This window comes from Anguilla rostrata, chromosome 11, assembly GCF_018555375.3.
Source record: "Anguilla rostrata isolate EN2019 chromosome 11, ASM1855537v3, whole genome shotgun sequence".
Classification (NCBI taxonomy): Eukaryota; Metazoa; Chordata; class Actinopteri; order Anguilliformes; family Anguillidae; genus Anguilla; species Anguilla rostrata.
This window is the reverse complement of record NC_057943.1, coordinates 37,030,991-37,057,102: the sequence shown is the minus strand read 5'-3', so window position 1 is coordinate 37,057,102 and position 26,112 is coordinate 37,030,991. Positions and strand designations below refer to the sequence as shown.

At 43.2% G+C, this 26,112-nt stretch overlaps 2 protein-coding genes and 1 long non-coding RNA gene across 7 annotated transcripts; 1 reads left to right on the top strand and 2 right to left on the bottom strand.

The window, feature by feature from the left end:
* Positions 1-6,361: 6,361 nt before the first annotated feature.
* Positions 6,362-9,012, bottom strand: LOC135234829 (zinc finger protein 28-like). Of its 4 annotated transcripts, none has more exons than XM_064299800.1 (2): positions 8,691-9,012; positions 6,362-8,357 (listed from the first exon to the last, which is right to left on the bottom strand). In XM_064299800.1, exon 2 carries the CDS (start codon positions 8,331-8,333, stop codon positions 7,461-7,463), a length of 873 nt encoding a protein of 290 aa, XP_064155870.1. In that variant the 5' UTR covers positions 8,334-8,357; positions 8,691-9,012; the 3' UTR covers positions 6,362-7,460. The 4 variants fall into 4 exon arrangements, with proteins under 4 accessions (XP_064155870.1, XP_064155871.1, XP_064155869.1 ...); XM_064299801.1 differs by having other exon boundaries at positions 8,793-9,011; XM_064299799.1 differs by having other exon boundaries at positions 8,697-9,010.
* Positions 9,013-10,730: 1,718 nt separating this feature from the next.
* LOC135234828 (uncharacterized) lies at positions 10,731-14,642 on the bottom strand. The gene is made up of 4 exons (XR_010324222.1): positions 14,438-14,642; positions 12,084-12,115; positions 11,619-11,682; positions 10,731-11,097 (listed from the first exon to the last, which is right to left on the bottom strand). It is a non-coding gene; the product is annotated as an uncharacterized LOC135234828 (long non-coding RNA).
* A 1,872-nt stretch (positions 14,643-16,514) lies between these two features.
* si:dkey-16n15.6 (organic solute transporter subunit alpha) lies at positions 16,515-25,562 on the top strand. Of its 2 annotated transcripts, none has more exons than XM_064299797.1 (8): positions 16,515-16,933; positions 17,341-17,439; positions 19,866-20,017; positions 21,023-21,096; positions 21,222-21,377; positions 22,346-22,457; positions 23,449-23,701; positions 23,972-25,562. In XM_064299797.1, the coding sequence occupies exons 2-8, from the start codon at positions 17,373-17,375 to the stop codon at positions 24,442-24,444; spliced, it is 1,287 nt and encodes a 428-aa protein (XP_064155867.1). In that variant the 5' UTR covers positions 16,515-16,933; positions 17,341-17,372; the 3' UTR covers positions 24,445-25,562. The 2 variants fall into 2 exon arrangements, with proteins under 2 accessions (XP_064155867.1, XP_064155866.1); XM_064299796.1 differs by having other exon boundaries at positions 16,515-16,970.
* The last annotated feature ends 550 nt before the right edge of the window (positions 25,563-26,112 follow it).

Below are 26,112 nucleotides of genomic sequence, written 5' to 3'. Positions count from 1 at the left end.
TGACAAACACAAAGTGGCAGTGTAGTAGACTTGTCCATCAGTAAGTTCTGAACACGAAAAATTGTTACCAAATCTTTTATTGATGTAATTAATCATTTTTATACAATATTAATTATTCCATTATGAACTTCTGCTGTGCTGACTGTTGGATGGTGATAGGGCCAGTCTCTACAGTCATACTGCTTGCAGGGTTTCACTCCAATCATATACATCTGCTTAGGGTAGGAAGGTAGGCATATGTAGCCTGCATAGAGGTTGATTAGTTTGGCAGGTAAATTTAGCAGAAAAATAGTTTGGCCTGCAAATCCATGACCTTTCGCTCAGTTTGAGATTGAACATTCTGCAATGACTCGACATCTTACAGTAATTCAATTCAACATATTGCAATAACAATTAATTGCTTTAATTAATTGCTTTTAGCATTGCTTCCACTGTATTCTGTATAATTTCAGTGCTATATTGAGGCAAAATAAATACAGGCCCAGAATTCTGGGGCACAGAGAAAGGCTGAAACAGAATATTAATCTTGACAACTGTTGCTAATTTGCGGTCTGGACGATTTTAAGAGTTGAAATTATATTATAAATTAGCTGACATTTACCCTGATTGCACTTGTATTCTTGGATTTGTCCAAATCCAATCTGATCCAATCCGATCTGAATTGCATGTGGAGGTACGCTGGTTCACATTCTGTTGGGTCTTGGACCTGAATGTGAAAGTTCCTGCGTGCTTCTTCTGTCTCCAACATTCAACTGGCTGATACCTTTCCACATTAAGGAGTCATGAGACATGTTGCTCTCTAAAATTCAGATTGAATACAGCATAACTGAGGGCAAACACAGTTAGAGCCTGAATTCATGGAATCAGACTTGAATCAGCAGTACATTTGCAGTGTGAATAGACAACATATTTTGGAAATGCAGAAATCGGTTCTGCCAGCTGTACCGGATATTGTAAACAGGGCCTATATTTAACCTTGCTATGCCTGCAGCTGAGACTGTTCTCTGTCATTTTAGTCAGCTGTAATTGGGTCAGGGAAAGCTAGAAGTAACTGACACAATAGTACAAAAATGTACATAGAACACAGAACATTTGGCAATGCCTTTTTTTTGGTTTTTTGTTGAACTGACCTATTGTGCAGTTGTTTGTAGCCTAACCTAATTACTGACAGAGAAACACTCAACTGAATTTTGTCATCTCGATGGCCAAGTTTTACCTTTATCCTATCTATCAGCAAAATAAGGTTTTTTTTTTTTCCACTTAAGAATAATTTAAATTAGGGGTAAAAAGTTAAAATGACCCAGTCATCTTTCTATTGGATTTCATTTTGAATGAGTGAGGGAATGATCTGGATCGTAGGTGAGTTTGAGTTGGTACAGTTACATTACCCTCACTGTCAGTTAAATGTGGTAAAAGTACTGTTTACTGTTGTTTTTTTTTTCTGACTTTGAGAAAAATATGCCTAAAAAAACACATTTTCTCTACTTGGCATAACATGCTGGGCATGAGTTTTGCTAATTTTAACAATGCCTAAATTAACCAAGCTGTAAGGTAGCTAGCTGGAAATAAATCCGGGTTAACTTGCTAAATTTTCCTTGTCACAGTGATGCCTGACTCGCTAAATAGAAGCTTGTAGTCACAAAACCCGGAAGTAAGTTCGCATTTTTGAGCAATGGGTTCCCTCATCTTGATTTCCAACGCTTTCTGACTTGCAGCATAAGAATGCTAAATTCCTTCCCCATCCACCATGCTCCTGTATGGGGACAGCAAGCTAGCTAGCTTGGCTGCGTTGATGACGGCACTATTAAACCTCACTGTACCCAGTGCAAAGTGCCACCGACATTTTGAGAACGATTCCCAAACTTTTTCTCCTAAATTGGGAATGCCCCATTTCACTCATCATCGGTGCTGATTGCTGCAGCCTCTCGGTGTGGATGAGCCAGCGAAGACACACACGCTCTCCTCCGAAGCATGCGGTGTCAGCCGCAGCTTCTTACCACAGCGTAGTCTACAGGCTGAGCTCGCACAGACACGAGTGGGAGCTACACGTGCAGCTCAGGAAGTGTGACTGCACGAGCCAGGCTGGCCAGCAGGGGGTGCTATTTCACAAGGAGCACGATCATCCTTGCCAACTGAAACTCTTACGAGGTGAAACATTCCCACAGGACTTCCACAGTTTCCACTGCAGTAGCCACCCTCTTCATAACGCATTTTTGGAAATCTGATAACGTATCTCTGAGCTACCAAGACCACTTGGCAAAAAGCATTTGCCTGTCATTACATTGAGGCAATATCCATTTTCCCTAAGTGCCCTTAAACCCACACCACCCCTGTCATTGCTCTGACTGGTTGACGGCAAAGCCAAGGCAGCAGACTGTGTCTCCACGACCTCGAACCTGCGACCACAGGGCCTAAATTGCGCTCATCGTGAGCCACCTTTCCTGTCGCAAGAGCACCACTTTCCAACCCATGCTCAAAATTATCCTCATCTGTTCTCCGCCTGTCCCATGTCTCCATACCCTGGAACCAGAATGACCATGTTGTTATTTCAGGTGAATAAAACTGGATCACTATCCGGCTTCACTTGGTAGGTATGTTCAATAATTACCTCACTGGGGAGTCCTCCTTTTTAAAATCTTTTCCTCAACCCTTTTTCCAAAATCGTATGGATGAGAGGAACGTCTTTCTGGACGTCCTTGGCTGCTCGGATTCTTCTTCCTCCTCTTTGGTCGCACGTTCTTTGTCCTTGCCCGTTCTCTTCCTAAAGAACGCTAACAGCGGGAGCCTTCTCGCCTTTTTTTGGGGCGTCTCCGTTAGCACTTGCCTGTCCAGCAGCCTACAGCTTACCTCCCTCTCCACGTTCTCCCGATCGTCCTCTACCTTCCGCCTCTGCGTCTCTATCCACTCTTTCTGCCTGGCCCACAGCTCATTCTGCAGATCGAAATCCACCTGCAAGAACTCCTTCTCTCTCTCCATGGCTTCTCTTTCACTGTGAATGAACTTACTCTCCCACTCCACCATCTCTCTCGTCACATCCATCATCAGTCTCTCCTGAACTACCCTTTCTTTCTCCAGTGCCAGCCTCTCCCTCTCTGCCACCATCTCACGCATCTCCAGCCCCATCCGCCCTTTCTCATGCTCCATCATTTCTACGTCTGCCACTATCGTCTCTTTCACCTGCTCCATCCGCTCTTTTTCCCTCTCTATGTTCTCAATCTGCACCACTATTACCTCCTCCATGCGTTCCACCCGCTCTCTCTCTCTCTCCAGGCACCCCTCCATCATCTCTTTCTCCTCCTCTATCCTCTCGTTCACTCTCTCCATCTTCTCCATCTGCGCCACCATGATCTCTTTCTCCTCCTCTATCCTCTCATTCACTCTCTCCATCTTCTCCATCTGCACCACCATGATCTCTTTCTCCTCCTCTAACCTCTCGTTCACTCTCTCCATGTTCTCCATCTGCGCCACCATGATCTCTTTCTCCTCCTCCATCCTCTCGTTCACTCGCTCCATCTTCTCCATCTGCACCACCATGATCTCTTTCTGCTCCTCCATCCTCTCCTTCACTCTCTTCATCTGCGCCACCATTATCTCTTTCTCCTCCTCCATCCTCTTGTTCACTCTCTCCATCTCCTCCATCTGCGCCACCATTATCTCTTTCTCCTCCTCCATTTTGTCTCTCTCCTGCTCTATCCTCTCTCTCGCATGCACCATAGTCTGCTTCTCTCGCATCCACCAATCTCTCTCTAAGCACATCACCCTCTCCATCTCTTCCCTCTGTTTCTCCACCATCTGGTTCACTTCCTGCCTTGCCAATACTTCCCTCGCTCTGACCCTGGCCTCCAGAGCTGCCTTCTCTCTCCTCCATTCCTCCCTCTCTCGAAACATCTCCTCATCTTTTGCCTTTATCGCCATCGCCATGGCGGCATCAATATTTCGCACGCCTGCCTTCTGTTTAACACAAAGAAAAGGACGTAAGCAGCTGCAAGCTCCCGGATTACACAGTAGTTGCAGAAATTGCAGTGACCTTATTCATGAATTGGTTTTTTTTCCCCATTCAATGGCTTTCATTGGTCAAGTTTTTGGTTGGCAGTATGCACTTGTAGCAGAAGCTGATTTCACAGGTTTTTATCAGCAATTCAGGTGTTTATCAGGGCCCCAAAATATAGTCAAATCTGATCCTTTAAGTATCCCACACCAGCACGATGCTTGTGCGGAAAAGATTTGCTAAATAAGTTTTTCAGACTGCAGCTGGAAAAATAGCCTGGGTCAGGCAGTGCTGCCTTGTGCTACATGCAAGATACACACCGCCACCGCAAAAGGGCCCCTTTTAACCACTGCCGGTCCCTCTCCACTTTCCACGACTGCAAATTTGGGGGCAAAACTGATGGGCAGCCCCAGGATCAGGTTATATTACCGTTGGTCAGCAATAAAAAATGATTTTGAACATAATTATTGTCATTCTTCCCTGGTGCCGTGTCCCATTTTGTCACCTTATTCTCATGAGCGACAAACAACTCCCCTCTTAACATCAGAATACACACAACAGTAGCATTATCAAATCCCACAACACACACGTACGTGTGATTTCATTTGTCCCAGGTCTGCATAATTTATTTTTTGTATTATTTATTTTTATTGACATTATTATATAGAGTTCAATGACCATATTCTCAGACACTTCATTATTGCAGGTAAAATACATTATTTCAGTTCACTTGTAACAGAAAATTAATTCAAGACATGTTGCGTTCAACCAGCCTGTTAATACTTAATTGCTTTTAATTTTTAAAAAATCGGCATTTTTACTACTTACCCGAGATCGTAACTTCCGGAATAAATCCATCTCCGACGTTACTTATGATCCAAATGACTGTTCTTGTAACGTATAAGCAAATAGCTAATTCGGAGCAAAAGGTTTAGTAAGATCACAAATGTGTGATTAGAATGCTCTTGACTGAACGTTGTAATGTCGATGCAAAAATCACCACTAGTAGCTTAAATGAAAGCAATGTAGTTTTTTGAAACGACGGGGTAAAACTGGTTCAGATTACCTGAATATATAGAACCTGTAGGGGCACGTCACAGATGCTACTGTTACGTCACGCGGACATGCGATTGCCGAAATATGACAAAAAATTATTCATACAACGGCTCGAATTAATACTCGATTTTTACAGGCGGATAACCACGATAAGGCAAAAATGTATCAGGTAGTCTATATTTTATAAACAAGCCCAATTTTTATTTTCGGAAATAAATTTGCTAACTTAGCTAAATAAAATGCAACCAATAGCACCGCTCGAGAACTATTACTATTCACGTTTGTGCATTCGAAGCACCCGCTTAGCAATGTGCTCACAAGGGATCTTCCTACCACTGCGAGAATGGAGGAGGGTTTACGGTTTAGCTCAGAATGTAATGATAGTACAGAAAAGTAAAATCCGTTATGTGATACTAGGCTATTTCTCACGAGTCCGAATATAAAATACCATAAAATCCAGAGGATAAATCACCGATTTATCTAAATCTACAGTATACCCATTCAAACATGTGCACATTTTAATGAATGAGCATATTTAAATTTAAAAAAAAAAAAATTTTTTAAAGTAAACATAGATGTTCCCACCTGTCTGTTTCACACTGGTATCTCCCCGGACTGTTCAGTTGACCTAAGGGCTCTGTGCCAGTCCTTTTGAGAGAATCTTATTTATTATTTGCAGTTTACAAATAAATAAAGTTTTTATAATTAAAATCAAACTGAATTTCTTTACTGAAAGGTATAAAACCAGTGTTACTCCTGTAGAGCAGTAAATGACCAATCATCAACAAAATGCCTTCTTTTGTCAATCCGTTTAACAGAACATTATGTGGACAAATTTTGTCAGCATATTTAATGCCCAACTGCCATTGTAATCCATAAACTGCAGCGCCCTCTGCAGACCTGGAAGAGCACAGAGCCAGCAGGCATGCCCCCTATAATGTGTGAAACCAGCCGGCCTTTCTGCATTCCTGCAGTCGAGTAGTCTAGCTGCGCAGATATTACAGAACTGCACATTCTGCGCATCTGGAGCTGCAGAAAGCATGAGCCTGAGGAGTAAAGACAAGCTACTGCAGCAACGCAGCTACTGCAGCACTAACACCGATTATACCTTGTCCTGCAAGGCTGCCAGCCAATCAGCAACTGGGCCAAAGGTGTACCCCTGCACAAATAACCAATGGGATTAGTTTACACATCTAAATATTGTGTTTACTGGCAGTAGCACATGTTAAGATCATGTTACTCAGGTTAAACACCTGTCACAAGTATAAATGCCATGAAAAGACTCCTGGATTAGTCAAACACAGATGAACACCTGGAAATATTTCAGCCAGTTTAATCCGCACAGATGAAACAGTCTGGAGATAAGACATGAATCGAGGGAAATATAAAAATGAAAAGCGGCCTTTCAGCTCTGGTTCCGTTTTCTGCAGTATCTGTTCTGGAGTGAATCTACAGATGCATTACAGCTCCTCATTAAGACCCCGTAATGGAACTCTCACACACGTCCTGGTATGACATCACCAAATGATCATTCCGAGGCCTCTGAGAGAGTAGCCCACTGTGCAACATGAATAATGACATCATCAGTCCACGCCACAACCGTCACCTTTACCAGAAAACCATGCGCTTCATAACAATATGTAACATTATACTTCTGAGTGCATGTTTTGGGTACTGCAGTTCTGAGCATTGTAGTTGTGGGTATTGCAGTTCAGAGTAGTGAATAGTTCTGTGTGCTGTACTTTTGGAGATAATTATATTTTTACCTCTCAGTGAACTTCCATCCACAGTCATTTCACTTGACACAGGCATATTTTGCCTTAAAAATGTATTAAATATAAATTCAATCCATTATGAAGTTTTGACACAAAATTATTTTATAATTTATAGTGTGCAACATTACACCTCCTTTATCAGGAAGCTCTTACTATTGCTTATCAATATTTGTTAAATTATATACCACATGGAAATGACAATTATGTGTGTGTTTGTATGTTGTATGTGCGTGTGTGCATTTGCATGTACGTGTGTGTGTGCATGCATTTGCACATGGGTGTGTGTGTGCGCGTGCATTTGCACATGGGTGTGTGTGTGTGCGTGTGTGCATGTGTGTGTGTGTGAGTGTGTGTGTGCATGCATGTGCACGGGGGGGGGGGCATATTTTGTCCCTGCACAAATCATTTCTAAATCCTTCCCTGGGTGGGGGAGGACCCACTGCCTTACTGAAAAATGCCTCATAACTCCCTTAATGGAGTGTATCCATTCTGACAGACTGTTCAGCGCTGAGAGCAAGAGGAATAAATTAAAGGGATGCCACTCATCCAATGGGGTGTTAGAGGGTTCCTGTTCCACAGACAGGGCTGTCCTCTGGGCTGAGTCAAGGGGACAAGCAGTGCCCTGGATGTGCCAGCAGAGGTCAGTGTTTCTCACAGCACTCCATCTGTTTTTCGCAGAGCGAGCAGAGGTAGGGCTGGTCGTCGCAGTGCACTCTCTGGTGCTGCCGATAGTAGCTGGACTGCTTGTCGTTCTGGCCGCAGCGGCTGCACTCGTAGCTCTTCTCGCCGTCGTGGATGCGCTGGTGCTGCTGCAGGTTGCTGAAGCTCTGGAAGACGTCGCCGCAGATGGGGCAGCTGCAGCCCCGCAGGCCCCTGCAGTGGCGCTGGTGCGCCTCCTGGCTGCGGCGCAGGGAGAAGCGCTTGTCGCAGCTGCTGCAGCGGAAGGGCTTCTCGCCCGAGTGCATGCTCTGGTGCCGCCGCAGGTGGTCCAGGCGGCGGAAGGCTTTCCCGCACGCGACGCACAGGTACGGCTTGTGGTCCGGGTCCAGGTCCCGCGGGCACGGGAAATTCATGCGGGGGGTGAAGCCGTCGGCACGGATGGTGAAGTGCTGGGGGGTACCCCGGCTGTGGGGGCAACCCCCCCGCTGAGCTGGGGACAGCCGGTCCGAGAGGAAGAAGCTGTGTGGGACGCAGAAGGCTTCCGTGACCGGGTCCCCTTCTCCCTCTGCGCCCTGACCGTCCACAACCGCGCGCCCACAATCCGTCATGCAGAAAAGCTCAGCGTCCGGAAATACCCTGTGAATGTAGGCCGGCTCCATGTCCAGCACCTCCTCTTTGATATGCACACAGCTCACTTCCGGACAGCCCTCTGGCGCGGCCTCCTCCAACTCCGGCACCTCCTCTTTGATGGAGAACACCTCTGTCTGGAGGAGCTCTTGTTTGATGGCTACAGGCTCCAGCCCCAGGTCCTCCTCTACTGGCTCCTGTTTAAAACTCGCCGCTTGTAGCTCCATCACGCAAACAATCGCACAGCAGGCCTGTCAACAGTCAGAATGGCATTTAAGGCACACAAAAAGCGTAAACGACATTACAACAGAACATTAACTTTCACATGGGCATGTTTTGAAGAGCATGTAGGCCAGAATGTGACAACTGCAGATCACAGCCGCGGACAGAACAATATTTACACTGTAAACGCATGATCCTGCTAATTACCGATAGTTCGCTATATGTTGTGAATGAACCGCGAAACCGCAGCCGGAAACTGCAAGAAACTGCCTGGTGTATTCTTCAGAAATCAGATTAGATCGAGCAAATACAAACAAAAACAAACAATACAGACTGAAATGATAAAAAAGACAAAAAATAACCGTAACTGAGTTCCTCTTGGTCCAGTAAATTCTGTTTCTGTAGCCTATCCGACATGTAACTCACGCATGTCGTTCAAACGAGTGTCGAGAAAGAAATCGTACCAATAGCTCCTACTGTAACGGTTAACCTGTCGCAAACCATAAAGCTTGCTGTTTCAAACAAGCTTTCTGTATGATTTATCCATCAGCGCACTCTAAAAACAAGCAATCTCAAAACCATATTAAAGCTTCCGATTTCCAAGCCCTCCGGTTTCTACCCTCATAACCGCAGCAAGATTCGTTTTTGATTGGCTGCGGTATTGCGATTTCTGGGTTGCCATTGGTCCATAGGCAAACGAATATCCGTGTCCTGTATATATTTTTTGAAGTAGGCTAATGAAACCCTGTTTGATTTAGCCATTTCTTTAGCAGCACGTATGAAAACTGTCGTATGAAGTCCTTTGTTTATGCTATAGTTTGCTATTTTTATAAACGCACCCTGGGCCAAATGTTTGAATATAATTCATCTGGAGAGCTGGAGCAATTCAAGAGGCTTTTACTCTCTTTTCAGGGATTTAACAAGTTACTGAGTAATGTGTGTATTATGTATGTGTCTGAGTGTGTAAAATATATATATAGGCCTTTACAATATACATACAATATTATATAGAGATTGCATAAATGTTATTGGCAAAAGAATACGAAAGCTTCCAAATCCCCGCCCCATCACAATAACTGACCAATTACACACAGCGAGCTCGACAAATGAACCAATCAAAGTTGGAATGTTTAGGTGATTCTGAACATCTTCGTGCGACCTGGGCTGCCAACTGTCACGCTTTCAGGCTCTGTCACGGTACCCATCTGAATAAAAAGACCGCAATTAAAAACAAAACTGCAAACTTTCTATCAGCTCGCACGAAAAAGAGACTGTCGATTGGCTGGCTACCTTTTACAGCACCCAGTTTGCACCCGCTGGACCGCGAACGGACCGCCCTGTGCTGCTGACCAGTTTGGCAACCACGTGGGAGTTGTCGCCCCATCGAATTAGTTCCAAAACAGTCTCCCTAAAACTACCACTTAAGCCTTTACTTGTAATTACAGAACACGTCTGACCACACGTTAAAATACAATATAGTTTCGAGGTGAATTCCACAGGCCCCAGTGGCTCTTTTATATGCAAAGACATTTTGGGCAAAAATCTGGTTCCCTCTGCCAGATGCTCTAACTTGGCAACAAATGGGTCTTTCAGCAAGGAAATTTCAAGCATACCTCAAAATCTACAGAGAAACCATTAACTAACCACAGAATTAATGTTTTACAGTGCCATCTGAGTTTCCAGATTTCAACCCAATCAAAACTTTGTGGTTTGAACAGAAGAAGGAAGTCCACAAGAGTAAACAAAAAAATCTGCATGAAAGAATGATCAAAAGTGATTCCCATAAAATATTCACTAATCTCATAAAACACTAAGAAGAGAACTCGATAGTTATCCTAGGAATGAATTGATGATGAATAAAGCGGTCTACGGAAAACAAGGGTGTGAATAATTGTGACACACAGTGTGACACACTTCTGGGAGGGACAGGACCGCTGGAAACTAGGAGATGCGATAACTCTAATTTCTCAGGCATATTATATTACGCTGCTATCCTGGTTAAGAATGCTGGATCAGATCCAGGAAAAATGAAATTTAAAATGACCACGGTATTTATTTCATACAGCCTGCTTTTCTCATCCTTATCAAGGGTTTGAATAATTTTGGAGGGCACTAAATATATAAAGCGATGACCCATTTTGATAGGCACTTGTTATTTTAAAAAAATTTCGGAACAAATACAGTTAAGCACTGATACATTGTTATAAAAGTGTCGTCACAGTGAAGAGCATCTATAACCAAAACTAATTTGCAAAGCTTGGAGGATGGATTGCTATAAATCTGTAGTAATGGAGTTTTACTACATTTTACCATTTAAAATAGGATTTAAAGGATTTCAAATTTATTTAGCAGCTGTATACTGAATAAAGTCCTCAAGGCTAAAAACAAGTATGGTCCAAGACTGCAGCAAGAAAGTTCTTTATTTACAGAACAGCTTAGGAACGTCACAATGTGATCAGAAGGGATAAAGTCTTGAGTGGGGACAGAGGACGGAGGGAACATCAGGGGACTGGCTTGGTTTAGAAAACTGCTGTCGGTCAGCATGCAGTAGAGGAGGAGGGACCTCTGACTGTTAAGTGTGTCTGCAAATGTCTGCTTCGTGGACCAGAGACAGGAGAGTGGGATCAGCCGGGTGGGGGGTCGAGGGGGGTCGGGTCCTCAGCCATGCCAGCCACGGGAGCCCCCGTGTCTGCGACGACAGGAGCCGAGCAGTGTCTCGAGCGCCATCTTCAGAAACGCCTGGAAGTTACTGCTTCTCCTTCTGCTGTCCTGCAGGGAGACAGAGGACAGCAACAGATATCTTACGTGAAGACATGCCCTGACATCTCTAGGCCTCTTTTCTGTCTCACTGCAGTGTGCCTTCAGGGAAATCCTGTCTTTGTACGAGCAGTTCTCTCTGGACTGATAACAGTGGTCAGACTGTCCAGATGAGGATTTTAAATCTAATGGAAGAGAAATAGAGTAAGAGTCCAAACAGTGATAACCAATGAGTGTTTGTTTACAATAGGACTGGTTTTGCCCCTCTGGATTATATCTTTCCTGTATAAAGTGAAGACGAGCAGTGTTTAAAAAAAAGTGCTTGCCCAAAATAAACAAAGTCGTCACATGCTGTGATTCACTGGTTAATAAGAATTAACCAAAACAGTCAGTTCTCTGCAGGAAATATTGATTCAAATCGGTGAGGTATTTGAACATGCGCCACGTTCCTGCCCAATATAGGATTCAGGAAACCTTCTTTCCCATTACTGAATTACAGTGCATGCTGGGAAATCTCCTGGTTAAGCACTTACCTCCCTGTTTCTCATCTCCCTTCTGATCACCTTTCTTGGGCTGATCCTTGGGGCTCTGAGGAGGCTGCAGGGGGTGCAGTCAATGCACATGTCTTTAGTCTTCAAACTTTATCTCTCGCAGTTACTTATCTTTAACTGTTATATGTCTTTAGCTGTCACCTATTTCCGAATACTAAGCAAGGAACCATCATGGATACACCATGGTCACCTAGCTATTCTCAGCTACCATTGCCAGTAGATAAAAAGTGGTGTTTTAACATGTGAGACAATCTGAGAGCTAGACACTGAAATCCCTAACACCCTAACATTCTTGAAATTTACATAATCATTGAGATTCTAAAACGACAACCTTAAATCTCCCACAGCCGTATCTAAAATATAGTGTGCAACCTCAAACATTATGAAAGCTCCACTGGAAACTACATTATTCTCACTTGTTTTTACAAAGCAGGCATTATATCATACCTTTGTGTTGGATTTCTTGTCCGATTTATTACCTGGTTGAGGGGGGACAGGGAATATGTGATTAGTAAATTGAGTGATATCATCGATGAGTCAGGCTTCATGATCCCAATGAAGTAACCACATTCTGTCATTCTTCTGCAAAACAATATGATTGGCTAAAATATTTCAGTCACTAGTGTTAATGGAGCCTCGACCACTTTTACCTAAAAATATAACAATATGAAAAGGGAAAAAAATGCTTTGTATATCAAACTCCAATATTCAAACCGCACATTCAAAAAGAACATTCTATTTTAACTAAATTGAATAAATCTTAACTTTGTATCAAGATTAATCCTTACAATTTTTGAATATTGGGGTTTGATATACAAAGCATTTTTTTCTTTTCATGTTCTCCTATATTGAAAGAGACATGTTTGTGCACAAGGAGAGCGTGAGCTAAATTCTACAGCATAGGCCTACAAAATCTAAAACGCTAAAACTTTCCCTGACACTGTCACAACAACCTTCATTTCCTGTCAAATGAAAGCTAGAGAAACAACCTTGATACCAGGCCTGAATCCCCTCACAGTCATGTCATTGTGTGTGCTACCGCCTTAAGCTGATCTTGTGCATAAAGTAAAAATGAACGAGCAGTCTGGTGGATATACTGATTCTAAAACCATGTGGCTATCAAGAGCACTATCTACGTTTGTTAAAATGGAATGAAATGTTGACAAATCGGTCAACTTCCTTCCACAGTTGGCCGCGAACATTGACGTTGTTCCATTGCTAGCAACACAATTGTTTATTTCACTAACCCAGGGGTCCTCAATCATATCCAGAAAGGGCCGGTGTGGGTGCAGGCTTTTGTTCCAACTGGGCAGTTACACACCTGATTCTACTAATCAACCACTAGAATCTTTGCTAAGGACCTTGATTAGTAGAATCAGGTGTGTCACTGCTTGGTGGAAACAAAAGCCTGCACCCATACCAGCCCTTTCTGGATAAGATTGAGGACCTCTGCATTAACCGATCAAATTTTCCCACTAGAAATGTTGAGGATGATGTGTTTTGTACCCAGGCAAGTGAGGACACTGGATGATTAGTGAGAAAGTATACAAAATGAGCTATGTGAAATCGTATTGAGGTATCGGAACCATTGCTGTTTAGCAAGATAACATTAGCTCAGCGAAGTTGCTAGGTCTAGCTAACTTAGCTATCTAACGCAGGGCTCCTCAATCTTATCCAGAAAGGGCCGGTGTGGGTGCAGGCTTTTGTTCCAGCCAAGGAGTTACACACCTAATTCCACTAATAAACCACAAGAGCCTCTGCTAACAACTTTGATTAGTGGAATCAGGTGTGTAACTGCTTGGTTGGAAACTTGGAATGAAAGCCTGCACCCACACCAGCCCTTTCTGGATAGGATTGAGGATCCCTCTTATCTTTTTGTAAAGGAAAGCAACAAAACAGCGTAAAATATTAACATAATTAAATAACTAAAAAAAATGAAGGGCGACACATTGATTAGAAGGACAATATCAGTCATGAGAAGCAGGGACGTGTGTTTACAATGAGTCTAACGTGGAGTTTGATATTGAATGGGCTTCTATTGGATGGGGGGTGGGGGGGTATGGGTTGCTTATACGGGTATATCTAAATATCTAAATATTGTGAAGCGAACTAAAAACTGTCTGGGGTGCATACAAAAGCCCGGGTAGGTGTCAAAATGACCCCAGAAGTCTTATAAAGGGAAATTCCCCTTTAATGTCGGTGTCTCTAAAATGTCTCCAAAACTTGAATAGTTGGACACATTGAGTATTTGGTGGTTATGCCATTGCTCTGCATCTGCTGAGCCAGTGTTTGGTATTCTGTTGTAAGTAAAAATGAAAAAAATAAAAACAGCATTTGTTTTATGGTGGAAATGACATATAGGCCTAATCAATGAAATCATACATGGACTGTTTTAAGTATTATACCATTAAGACACTGAGAAATCTTTTATTTTATTTTTTTGTTTGGAGGGGGTTACATAGCTTAATTTTTTATTTTTGCATATGCTACATCTCAGTTTCTCCCTAAATACTTTGATATTTACAGAAACATTACAACAGCTAATTTAATTGTATTTCCTGGTCTTGTTCACAAGACAATTTACTAAATTATAAAATTAAAATGAGCATTTGCGAAATATATGCTATTTAGGGAGAGTACGCTACGGTGTTCGAGTATAACTAGGTCAATACAATTTTTAGTCAGTTAGATTCATTTAGCTCATATCAGACCGCTCATAAAGCATATTTAATGTAATATTAAAAATAAATAAATAAATAAATAAAATAACTTTATAGATAACTATTTAATAGGTAACTAACCTTTTGATCCTGGCATTTTGGCTGCAATCCAGTGTCGTCGTGTTTTCAGAAAACGCAATGCCGAGCGCCGTCAGCCACGCGCATTTATGGCCCGGTCTCGTGAATACGGGTGTCACTGGGGCCCCTTCGGGAAAGAGCGACTGGAACAAGCAAAGAGTCCAGTCAGCTGGGCCGTTGGGCCGCAGAGCGCCTTTGCTGAGCTCAGGCGAAACGCCCATCCCGATCGTAATAATGCGCTTCATTGTCCACCAGCGCCGGCGCTTTGTCCAAATGAACGTACAGAAATCGCGCACCAATCGTCCATTACCTTGCTAATTAACGTTCTGCGATACAGAAGAATAAGAAAGTGGACAGCTTCAATGGATAATTTCAATATGCAGCAGCGTGTTTTGCCATTTACAAGGCTTAAAATTAATTCATAATTCTATTTAGAGTATTTCAAGATTCTAAGAGTTATATTATATTTAGTGTTTTATGTCCTAAATAGTAGAATGTAGAAACATTGCACAATAGCATCTAATACTTTAATTGGTTAGTTGTCTGATGTTTTATATGGTGCTTGGTGTAGTCTTGGAGCTGTGCGGTATGTGGTAAACCATAGTATCATGCGTCTTAAAATGGTGGCCAAATGAGTGAATAATTTATCATGATAATAAATAGCTTATATCTTTTAAGTCAGTATTTGTAAATGATGTCCAAAAAGCTAATGCTCTAAATTAATACAATGGTTCTTCAATTAGCCTATAGTGTAAATCTACTTGATGACAAAGAGGAATAAAGAAATACTCTCACACTGTATCTTGCACAGACTCCTTATTCATACATGTCATAATCAATAATTCCTCATTTGTCTCTGAAAGGTGTACATAAATAGTTGTCCGAAATAGTGTGCAGGAGAATTGCCTTTTCATTTCCCCACTTGTAATTATTTAATTCATGCACCTGTTGTTCTTTAATAAGCAGTTATGCAAGCTTTATACTCAGTTATAAGTAAAACATTACCCTGGCAGACACTCATATTTTAGACATGCTGAAGTGAGTGCGGATGCACATGGTTTAGGAAGGTTGTTTTCAAGAAAGACAGACTTGCAAGACAGACCTAGTGAGCCAATTTTATTTCTTTAACAGTGGGGACAAACTGTGGCCCTGTGTCCCTCTGTAGGGGGGTGTCCAGTCTTATCTGACAAGGGGCCTGTGTGGGTGCAGGTTTTTGTCTTAGCCCAGCACTACGACACCTGATTCTGTTTACCAAGGTCTTGACTAAAGACCACGAGTAGTTAATCAGTTGAACCAGATGTTGTAGTGCTAGGCTAAAACAAAAACCTGCACTAGCACCGGCCATTTTCGGATAAGACTGAACACCCCTGCTCAAGGGGATAAACATGCTTCCTGTAGAGGTGGCATAAAGCTCTGTGAAGTTGTTTAGGGCCACAGCCTTCCATGGCCCACACAATTCAGGCTTTATTTATTTATTTTTATTTTTTTGAAAAATATTGTAATTGTGCAATATTCACAGAGTGTGAAAAGCTTCTTCGATGCTGTTGCTCTTGGGCTGTTTTGTAGTCTGTGATCGCTGCCTACTGCATCTCTCCACATTAAAATATATTAAAAAATGATAGAAGACCAGTTTTAAAAATGCATATATTTAAAATCAGTGAAGGCAGTCATTGGCCGATTTACATACTGTGTTTCATAAACCTGGCCGCTACGTCCCTGAGACAGTCTAGGGGATGAGGGGAGTAACAGTAAAAATTAACCCAAGGAAAAAGGATCAAGGAAAACGGAAGTGTATGACCAAATAGAGAATTTATTTACAATTTAAATAAACGCTTACAAAAGACCACAAAACAACAACTGAAATATACTTTCTAAGTAACGAAAAGAAAGCCGGACTAGTTAGACATAAACAACAATTTAACTTTTAAATCATAAAGAAAAGACTAGACACAACGCTAATAAACACCCTCCCTCCAATAGGGAGTTAGAGTTACCGACCCCGGCACACTACAACTCGAGTATAGCTCGGTTCTACAACCAACCAACACGCAGACTGAAAGCTGTCGACTGGCCCACTGGCCCCGTCGGCACATTTCCCCAGGTCTTTAACCACCGGGCCCTGATGAGTGAGCGAACACCGGTGTGCTTACTCACCCACTGCAGCTGTAAGGAGGGGGGGGAAGGGCGGTACCTGGGGAGAGACACAGGAGGAAACAGGAAAAAAAAGGAAAGGAACATACACTACGGCCGTAACGCTGGCCCCGCCCCTTCCCATCAGTCCCATCTTGTTCAGTCAGGGAATCGAAGAGTGGACTTAGTCCCCTACCTGAGAGCCTACCTGTATTCAGTCAATCATTAATCCCAGTGTCCAGGAAGGTCTCTCTCGGTGAACATGGGTCCTCGTACAGGCGGAACTGATTGGACTCCGTAGTCCACAGGCTTTTATTTCCGTTTAAAATTTCAGTTTGACAACCAGGATCTCAGCAGCACTTCTTCAGGGTGAGCTGTGCCAGCCGGTTCCCTTCACAGCACCGAGGTCTGTACAATGGGAAGTGGCCTGCTGAGCTCTCGCGGTGTGTTGATAAGCCAATGGCGCGTGTGTGTAATGGCTTATGTGTCTTCAGCGTTGTCGTCTGTGTAGTTTCACAACAGAGCTCAGTTTGACGGTGTTTTCGGTTTCACATTGGACGCCCTTCTCCTGCGCCAGCCGCTCGCCTGTGGACTGTCTTCTTTCTTTCCTTCCTTCCTTCTTTCTTTCTCTGGAACATTGATGGTTTGTTTACTTGAAGATTGCAGATGTGCCTGGGTGTGACGGGAGTGTGTCTGCAGCAGTCTTGTCATTAGAGCTGGTGAAACCGGAAGGTGATCTCTTGAGCACTGACTGAGCTGTTCTGTGTTATTCCCAGGGGCCGACCCGAGTGTGTGATCCTGTGAGAAGATGAGTAAAGGATCCAACTGCAGCTGGGTGGGGGCAGAGATTCCTCTGTCCTCTCAGTTCTTCGATGGTGAGCGGGTTGGGCCAATTTGAGGGGGCGTGGCCAGGGGTGGTGGGTGGGATCAGGGGTGAGGTAGAATCCTGGGAGGCAGCGACAGTTAGTGGGTGAGGTAGCTCCATGGGGTGAAGGGAGAGTCTTAAACTGTGGTGGTGGCCAGTGAGCTGAGCTGTAGGCAGTGAAGTTTCACTTTTGCGACAATTATTTTCCTTTTTTGCGATAATTATTCTGCTCCGAGTAAAAAGCATTCCCAAAAAGTGACTCCTCTGCGGTGGACTGAATCTGTGAGCGCAGTGATGTACATCACATGAAATCGGTTTAGTGAGTAAACACAACTGGTTTCAGGTAAAACGACCTAAACGCGCTCCATACAGTGCAAGGCTAGAGATGTTGAGACCCGACAACACGCCTGAGGAGCAGAAACTACACAATATCCTGTGCAGTCTAATGGTGGTTGTGGGTGGTTGCATTGTGCTTACCTGGTTGATAATAGCCTTTTTAGGTGAAGCCAACAGACCCAAATGAACTTCTCTTTTTGGGTGCTTGTGACTACTGTACCCTCCAGCACTGATGAACATCTGAGGGATTGAATCATCAGCGCACTTTGCTTTTTGCATTTTCTTTTATTTGCAAAATGTCTTCACTGAATGTTTATTCAGTGAAGACATTTCTGAAGTGTGTGAACGGCATTCCCAAGGTTTAAAGTTAAGAAAAGGTGGTTGAATTTAATCCTGGCAATTTTAACAGTATGTTCTGTCATTGCTTGACAATGCTTGGTGTAAACTTGACCATATGAAGAGATGTATTTTTTTTTCATAGAATTGGTTGGAATGGAAACATTTTCTTCATACAGAACATGCTCAATGTCATTGCAGTGTTCTTTTCCGGTGCAAATATACTTGAAATGGACTAGTCTGAAAAAACAGTTCTTCAAAGTCCAGGAATCGAGTTCAGAGTAGGATCTTGTCAAGGCTGCAGACTTGCTTGGGGTCAGGAACTATTATGGCTTCAAGGAATTTGCACACCGGTTGAAAGAAACTGTTTATTTTTTGGAGTGCATCAGCATTGTAATGTCACCGTCAAAATGATGGCGCTTGTCGGAGGGAAACTGAAGGAAATTTGACCTTGCTGATGTTAACATAAAAATACAGCACCACAGAAAACCTTCAGAATGTGAGCACCACCCATGCAAAATCTTTGGCGAGACGATATTTTCTGTGGGCTGCAAACTTTAAAAAGTTAGCCCGATGGGCCATTAAAAAATATACCTTATGGGGAGGCACAGAGTCCATAGGGCGGCTAGCTCTCGAGCAACATCCCCCATGTTCATTCCCCACCATTGCACCTTCTCAGCTGTGGTACCTTCTGTGTCTGGTACCCTCTCTGCTTTCCACTCGTCTGAATAAAGTCAAAAATGAAAGGATGGTGGTCCTTTCAACTCTCCTTTGAAAGGTACAGATGTACCTTATTGGAAAACTCTGAAAAAGTATTCCGCCAGTGTACGCCAAACTCATGGTTATTAAAAGGATTTAACGCCAAGTACAAAATGTACTGAAGCGCTACCACATAAGGGTTATCTTGAAAGAAAATCCAAAAGAAAAAAAATCAGCGGCTAATTTGTGGTCGATACTGAACGGATTACTTTGTAATTATGAAAAGCTTTAATCACGGGTTCAGGACAGTTATGAGTTTGGCCACCTAGCGCACACCCCCTAGTGGTCGGCACACCGGCGTGCCTAGATGGCTCAATTCGGACCTTCTGTGCTCCTGCAACCAAATTATGAGTTGAAAACACAAACTTTGTGTTTTAACTTTATTAGTAGACGATTCAGGACAACTTCCTATATTTCCTTTATTTCTTCCTGAGTTATGAATATAAACTAATCCAAGTATTGTTAGTATTGTAAATGGTACAAATGTCTTGCTTCATTTAAGCCATTTTTCAAGTCTCTGTGATGCTCACATCTGGAGTAATAAAGCTTTAAATAGGGCACCTCCTAAATGGACAAGGCTTGGCCAGATTTGGCATGTGCGCGAAAGGGTTAAAGACCAGTCCTGCTCCTCTCTTTCTTGCTGACAGGTCAAGCATGGCATTTATTGATTGTCTGTACAGCACAGTGTCAGAGCTGAGGGGCAGAGCTGCACAGGAGTGAACATACGATTGGAGAGCAGGCACTGGGAAGGATGGCCTTCTGTCTGGCTGCCTGTAGAGGTTCAGAGTGTGTGCACAGCGCTGCATGTCACTGTGTGTCTGCGTCACGGTGTGTCTGCGCAGCTGTGTCACAGCTCGTCTGTACAGCTGTGTGTGTGCCTCGCAGTGCACCTGCGTGGCACTGCCTGCCTGTGTCACAGCTCATCTGCGCAGCTGTGCGCCACAGCGAATCCATCTGGCTGCGCATGAGCTCGCAGTCAGCCTATCCGACTGCGTGTCTCCACAGTGATCAGGAAGGACCTCTGGCTGTTCCTCATTCCTGCTGGCCTGGCCCTCATCATGCTCATCTTGTTCCTGGAGGAGATGGGCTTCTTCTACCGAAATGTGTCATCCTCCAGGCGCAGGCGTCTCTCCCTGTGGATCCTGGGATTGTACCCGGTATGGTTCCGCTGAGATACAGCCCCACTGAGATACAGATGCAGCCCCGCTGAGATACAGATACAGCCCCACTGAGATACAGATACAGTCCCACTGAGATATAGATACAGGCCCACTGAGATACAGATACAGGCCCACTGAGATACAGATACAGTCCCTCTGAGATACAGATACAGTCCCTCTGAGATACAGATACAGTCCCACTGAGATACAGATACAGTCCCACTGAGATACAGATACAGTCCCACTGAGATACAGATACAGTCCCACTGAGATATAGATACAGCCCCACTGAGATACAAATACAGTCCCACTGAGATACAGCCCCACTGAGATACAAATACAGATTTACTGACATACAGATACAGCTCCACTGAGATATAGATACAGCTCCACTAAGATACAGATACAGTCCCACTGAGATACAGCCCTCTGAGATACAGATACAGTCCTGCTGAAATACAGCCCCACTGAGATACAGATACAGTCCCGCTGAGATACAGCCCCACTAGAATACAGTCCCACTGAGATACAGACCCACTGAGATATAGCTCCACTAGAATACAGTCCAAAATAGACACTGAGATAGCTCCACTAGATACAGATACGCCACTGAGATACAGCCCCACTGAGATACGCCACTAATCAGCCCCACAGAGATACAGATACAGTCCCACTGAGATACGGATATAGTCCCACTGAGATACAGCCCCATTAGAATACAGCCCCACTGAGATACAGATACAGTCCCACTGAGATACAGATATAGTCCCACTGAGATACGGCCCCACTAGAATGCAGCCCCACTGAGATACAGATACAGTCCCTCTGGGATACAATCCCACTGAGATACAGCCCCTCTGAGACACTTGGCAGGCTCAATTGCACCAGGCAAGATCAACCGAGCACAGAAAAGTATTTGAATCCAAAACAAATACGTATTTGACCCAGGCCTGTCCCTCTGTTCTGCCATTAACCCTCTTTTGTGTGCTTTCTGTGTCTCAGGCGTTTGGAATGACGTCCATCACTGCTCTGTACGTGCCTCGCTCTTCCTCTCTCTGCAACTTCATCGCTTCACTGTGAGTAATTTTCACTGTCCATCTGTATTTTATGTGATTATATATCATAGGAGTCTCGGCCTATATTCATTTTCTCTCCCTCTCTCTCTCGTTTTCTCCCTCCTTCTCTATCGGTCTGTCTAAAGGTATCACTCCATAACGTTGTTTAAGTTCATGGGCCTGATCACAGACTTTTTTGGGGGGAAGGCGCGGATGATTGAGGTTCTGGCCGGACAGCAGGTTTCTCCAGACCCCTTTCCCTGCTGCTGCTGCTGCTGTATGCCCCTCATCGCCATCAGCAGGTAACCCAAAACACTGATCGCCTTCGACAAGTAACACAAAGCACTGATCGCCTTCGACAAGTAACCCAAAACACTGATCGCCTTCGACAGGTAACCCAAAACACTGATCGCCTTCGACGAGTAACCCAAAACACCGATCGCCTTCGACAAGTAACAAAAAACACTGATCGCCTTCGACAAGTAACACAAAACACTGATCACCATTAACAGGTAACCCAAAACACTGATCACCTTCGACAAGTAACACAAAACACTGATCACCTTCGACAGGTAACCCAAAACACTGATCGCCATCAATAGGTAACCCAAAACACTGATCACCTTCGACAAGTAACACAAAACACGGATCACCTTCGACAGGTAACCCAAAACACTGATCGCCATCAACAGGTAACCCAAAACACTGATCGCCATCAGCAGGTAACACAAAACACTGATCTCCATCAATAGGTAACATGCACATAACCTCATAGGTGTGAAACACACTAGCACACTTAGCCTCACAGCTATGAAACATGGTAACACATTAGCCTCACAGTTATAAAACATACTACATTACATTACATTACATTACAGGCATTTGGCAGACGCTCTTATCCAGAGCGACGTACAACAAGCACACGTAGTCTCACAGTTACAAAACATGCTAGCACGCGTAGCCGCACAGCTATAAAACATGCTAGCACGCGTAGCCTCACAGCTATAAAACATGCTAACACACGTAGCCTCACAATTGTAAAACACACTAGCACACTTAGCCTTACAGCTATAAAACATGGTAACACACTTAGCCTCACAGTCGTAAAACATACTAGCACATGCAGCCTCACAGCTATAAAACATGCTAGCATGCGTAGCCTCACAGCTATAAAACATGCTAACACACGTAGCCTCACAATTGTAAAACATGCTAACACACTTGCATTGTTTAGCGTCGCCAGCAATATTATAAGTGTTTGCTCTCTCAGTTTCAGTCTGGGCTGGATGACTGCGGCTGTAATCCAGCTCTCTGTGGTGAGAACCATCCTGTTCTTCCTCATGCTGGTTCTTTGGACAGATGAACAGTATGACTATGGAGATGTGAGTAGAACCTGCTGTAGGTCTGATGAAGGTCTGCCTAATTTCTCACCTTTTCTACCACCACTTTACATGCTACTCTGAAAAGCTCTTTAAATCAAACACTTGAATACTGTTTTCTTCAGTTAGCATTTGGAATGGTTATATGACTGAGGCTTTGGCATCGCAGGGAAACATCCTCTACTTTCTCTCAACTTTTTAAGTCTTTCTGCGGTCAAGTGGAAAAGCACAGAATCCACACCTAAAATGTGAGCCAGACTCCAATGCAGATGCATCATTCACTATTTATTTGTGCATGGTAATGTGCGCAGTTCTTACATTTGACCCAATATACAGCATATATTTAACGTTGAACCAGAAAATCAGACACAGAAGCTTACTCACAGTGCCACACAACTGCCCATGTGGAATGGAATCATTAGGATATATATATTTTTTTAATTATTTGGCAGTATTTTATTTATTTATTTGGCAGATGCTGTTACCCAGAGTGAACTGCAATGCAATTATGCCAATATGCCTTAAATACCATTTACATCAGCAGAAATAATAATAATAACAATGAAAGCATGGATGCACAACAGCCAGTAAAGAAGGATCATGCAATAAATTATTGGCTAACCTTTCAACAGTTGTTGTACTTGCGGGGCATTTTAGAGCAACTTAGGCTACCTTTGTGTGGGTATAGAACTATGGTTTTTCCAGAATACCATAATTTGTTAGTGTATTCAAATCTTACCCATAAGTTCAAGTTTCCTTTATTGCCACCAGGCTAGGCTGGGATAATTGATTTCCAGTACAGTAGTTCAAGACCTTAAAGCTGTTCGGTGTAAACAAACAACACAAAAGACAAGACATAGCCATACAAGATTGTACATAACAAAACAAGATCCACACTGCCATCTCTGTAGAACGGTGTAATTAGGGTATAGTCATACCCATAATGCCACACTGCCACTGTGGAAGGATGAGATTGGGGGTCCTCTTTCCTCAGGTGGACTCTGTTAACCCCAATGTCTACGTCAATGCCATCATCGGTGTGTCCACGTTCCTGTCCTTCTACGGGTACCTTCTCTTCTACAAGGCCACCAAGCAGGGACTAAAAGGGTTTGGGCTCCGGGCCAAATTCATCTGCATCATCGTGGTTCTGGTTCTGTGTGGCCTGCAGAGCGGGATCCTGGAGACTATGGGGGCGCTGAAAGTCATCCCCTGCAGCCCCCCTTTCTCTGACCTCATGAGGTCCCAGCGTGAGTGCACTCCCTTTACTCTTCTCTGCATCATGTGACGTATCAGACCATGGCTTTGTTGCGCACCTACTGACAAAGCTTAATACAACCCCTCCCACTGAGTGGGGTTTATCCTGGCATACAAAACACATCCTGGATCTATCCTGGATCTACCATTTAGTTTCAGCTCTGCCTTAACGCTGTCTAATACATTTCACTACACCGTTTAGCGGTGTGTGATGATAATGATTTCTTCATTTATGAGTGCCCCCCCCAATCTTTCCTTTTCAGTTATATATCACTATTCGGTGATAGTGGAGATGTTCTGCATCAGCTTGTCTGCTCGACAAATCTTCCGGAAGGTGGAACCCTACTCAGAAGATCTAGGGGTGGAGCCTATCTCAGAGGAGGTCCTGGGGGTGGAGCTACAGCCAAGGAGAGGGCAGAGAGAGATGGATATTCAGACAGAGCAAGTGTGGCCTGCCGAGAGCCAGACCAAAACGATACCCGAGGAACTGTGGCCAGGCATCTCAGGGGGTGGAGCTAGCAATCCTGGATACAACAGCGATAGTGAGGACAGTTTGTGCCGGATTGAACATGCTCCTCTGGATCACTTCATGTTCCCGAAGAAAGGCATGACTTTGCCCAGTTCTTCGCAGCCTGCAAGCTCAAAGAACAGAGAGATTAGCTCTATGGAGATGTCCACAGTTACCCTCAACCCTGGGATCCAGAACAGTGAGAGCAGAGAAGCCACCATTGTCTAATGGTCAGTCTGTGAGATATGGGCACATAGACACAATGTCCTTACCTTTTCTGTTTTCTGAAAACCACCGTCACACTTGGCCAAAGTGTGATTTTTTGTTGAGCATCTGTTTTGGAGAATACCAAAGAAATTGGAGACATTTTGTCATTCTTGGTTGTGTTTGTGTGCACTGTCAGAAGTACTACAGTCAGAACAACTGCAAACCAGATACATGATTAGACGGACCCTGAGAGCACATGAGGAAGAAGGGGGAAGTATGTTTCACTTCTAGTTAGGTAGCAAGGTATTGTTCACATACCATTTTGTTTTTGCTATATTCTATTCTGTAATACTTTATTACTTCATAAATGAATTGTTTTGCTTCCCCTGTCATATGCTGGATGTGTCTATTATTAATTCTTTTTTGCTTTAGTGAGTAAACAAGCAGTTGGAAAGTTGACCTGGAATTTTTTTAACACTCACAGAATGATGACAAGTCTTCCAGTGCAACATATTTTAATGAAAAGCAGCAGTTCTTTTTCATTACAAACAACACAATAGCTTTTAGCTGACCACAAACAGAGACACTCGCTCTCTGCTTGCTTATCTTTGCTGGAATATTAGCAACGAGCTAAGTAAAAATATAGCCGCAAGCGGCGATGATCAGGGTCCAAGCAGATTGGGAGCATTTGGATGCTTGTTTGTTATTTAATTGTTAATGAAATGTGGTTTTCATGAATGCAAGCTGAAATGATGAGACACAGTCAACCGAAGAACTTGAAGATTTAGCATTAAGACCAGGTGAAGTAAGGCAAAGGCAGGGTTTGAACCCTCAACCTTTGGATTGGGAAACAAAGTCCTTTTCACTAAGTTACTGGCAAAGTCAGTGTTGAGTACATGTATGCATGAACAAAAAATATGAAAGGCTGTAATTCCACAAAGTTTTTGAAACATGAGATACATTGTGAATTGAATACATTTTACAGTTTAGATACTTAGGTTAATTGTATACTTTTAGCACAATTTGGTGTACTCATTTTAAAATGGAGATGAATGGAGTATTTCTTAAATGTATGTAATTGTCTGTATTCATGTGTTCATTTGAAATTGAGTCTGATCTTAAATATTTAACAAATTAAATGATATGTATGTACATGTATGTCTATTTATTTATTTTACCAAGACAAAAATACTCCAATGGACCATTTTCACATGCCATATTTAATTCCAAAATATAAAGACACGTTTTGCCTATTGTGAACCACACGATGGAAACACAAAGGGACATCAGGCACAAAAACACTAATGCAATTTTTTAAAAATAAAATAAAAATAAGTCCAATTTTTTAAATTCAAGTTCAAGCACCATCGTTGTCACATGGATTTTTCTTGTATGTATTATGCCCATCCTGGAAAAAAATCAATATGAAATGAAGAATTGACAATACTACCACCAGGATTTGAACCCTCAACCAAAGGATTGAGAGACAAACAGCTTACCACTGAGCTATTTGGGAAGGCATGGTCTAGTACATTCCAGTGCAGTTCCAGTTTGGACACATAAAAAATACTCAAGGCCCAGGAAATTGACACACAGTCTAAATAATGAGGTAACTTCATTATACAGCCTTGGTACTTGGGTTACATGTGTACATATAAATATACATAAACACTACTCCTATGTCATGAC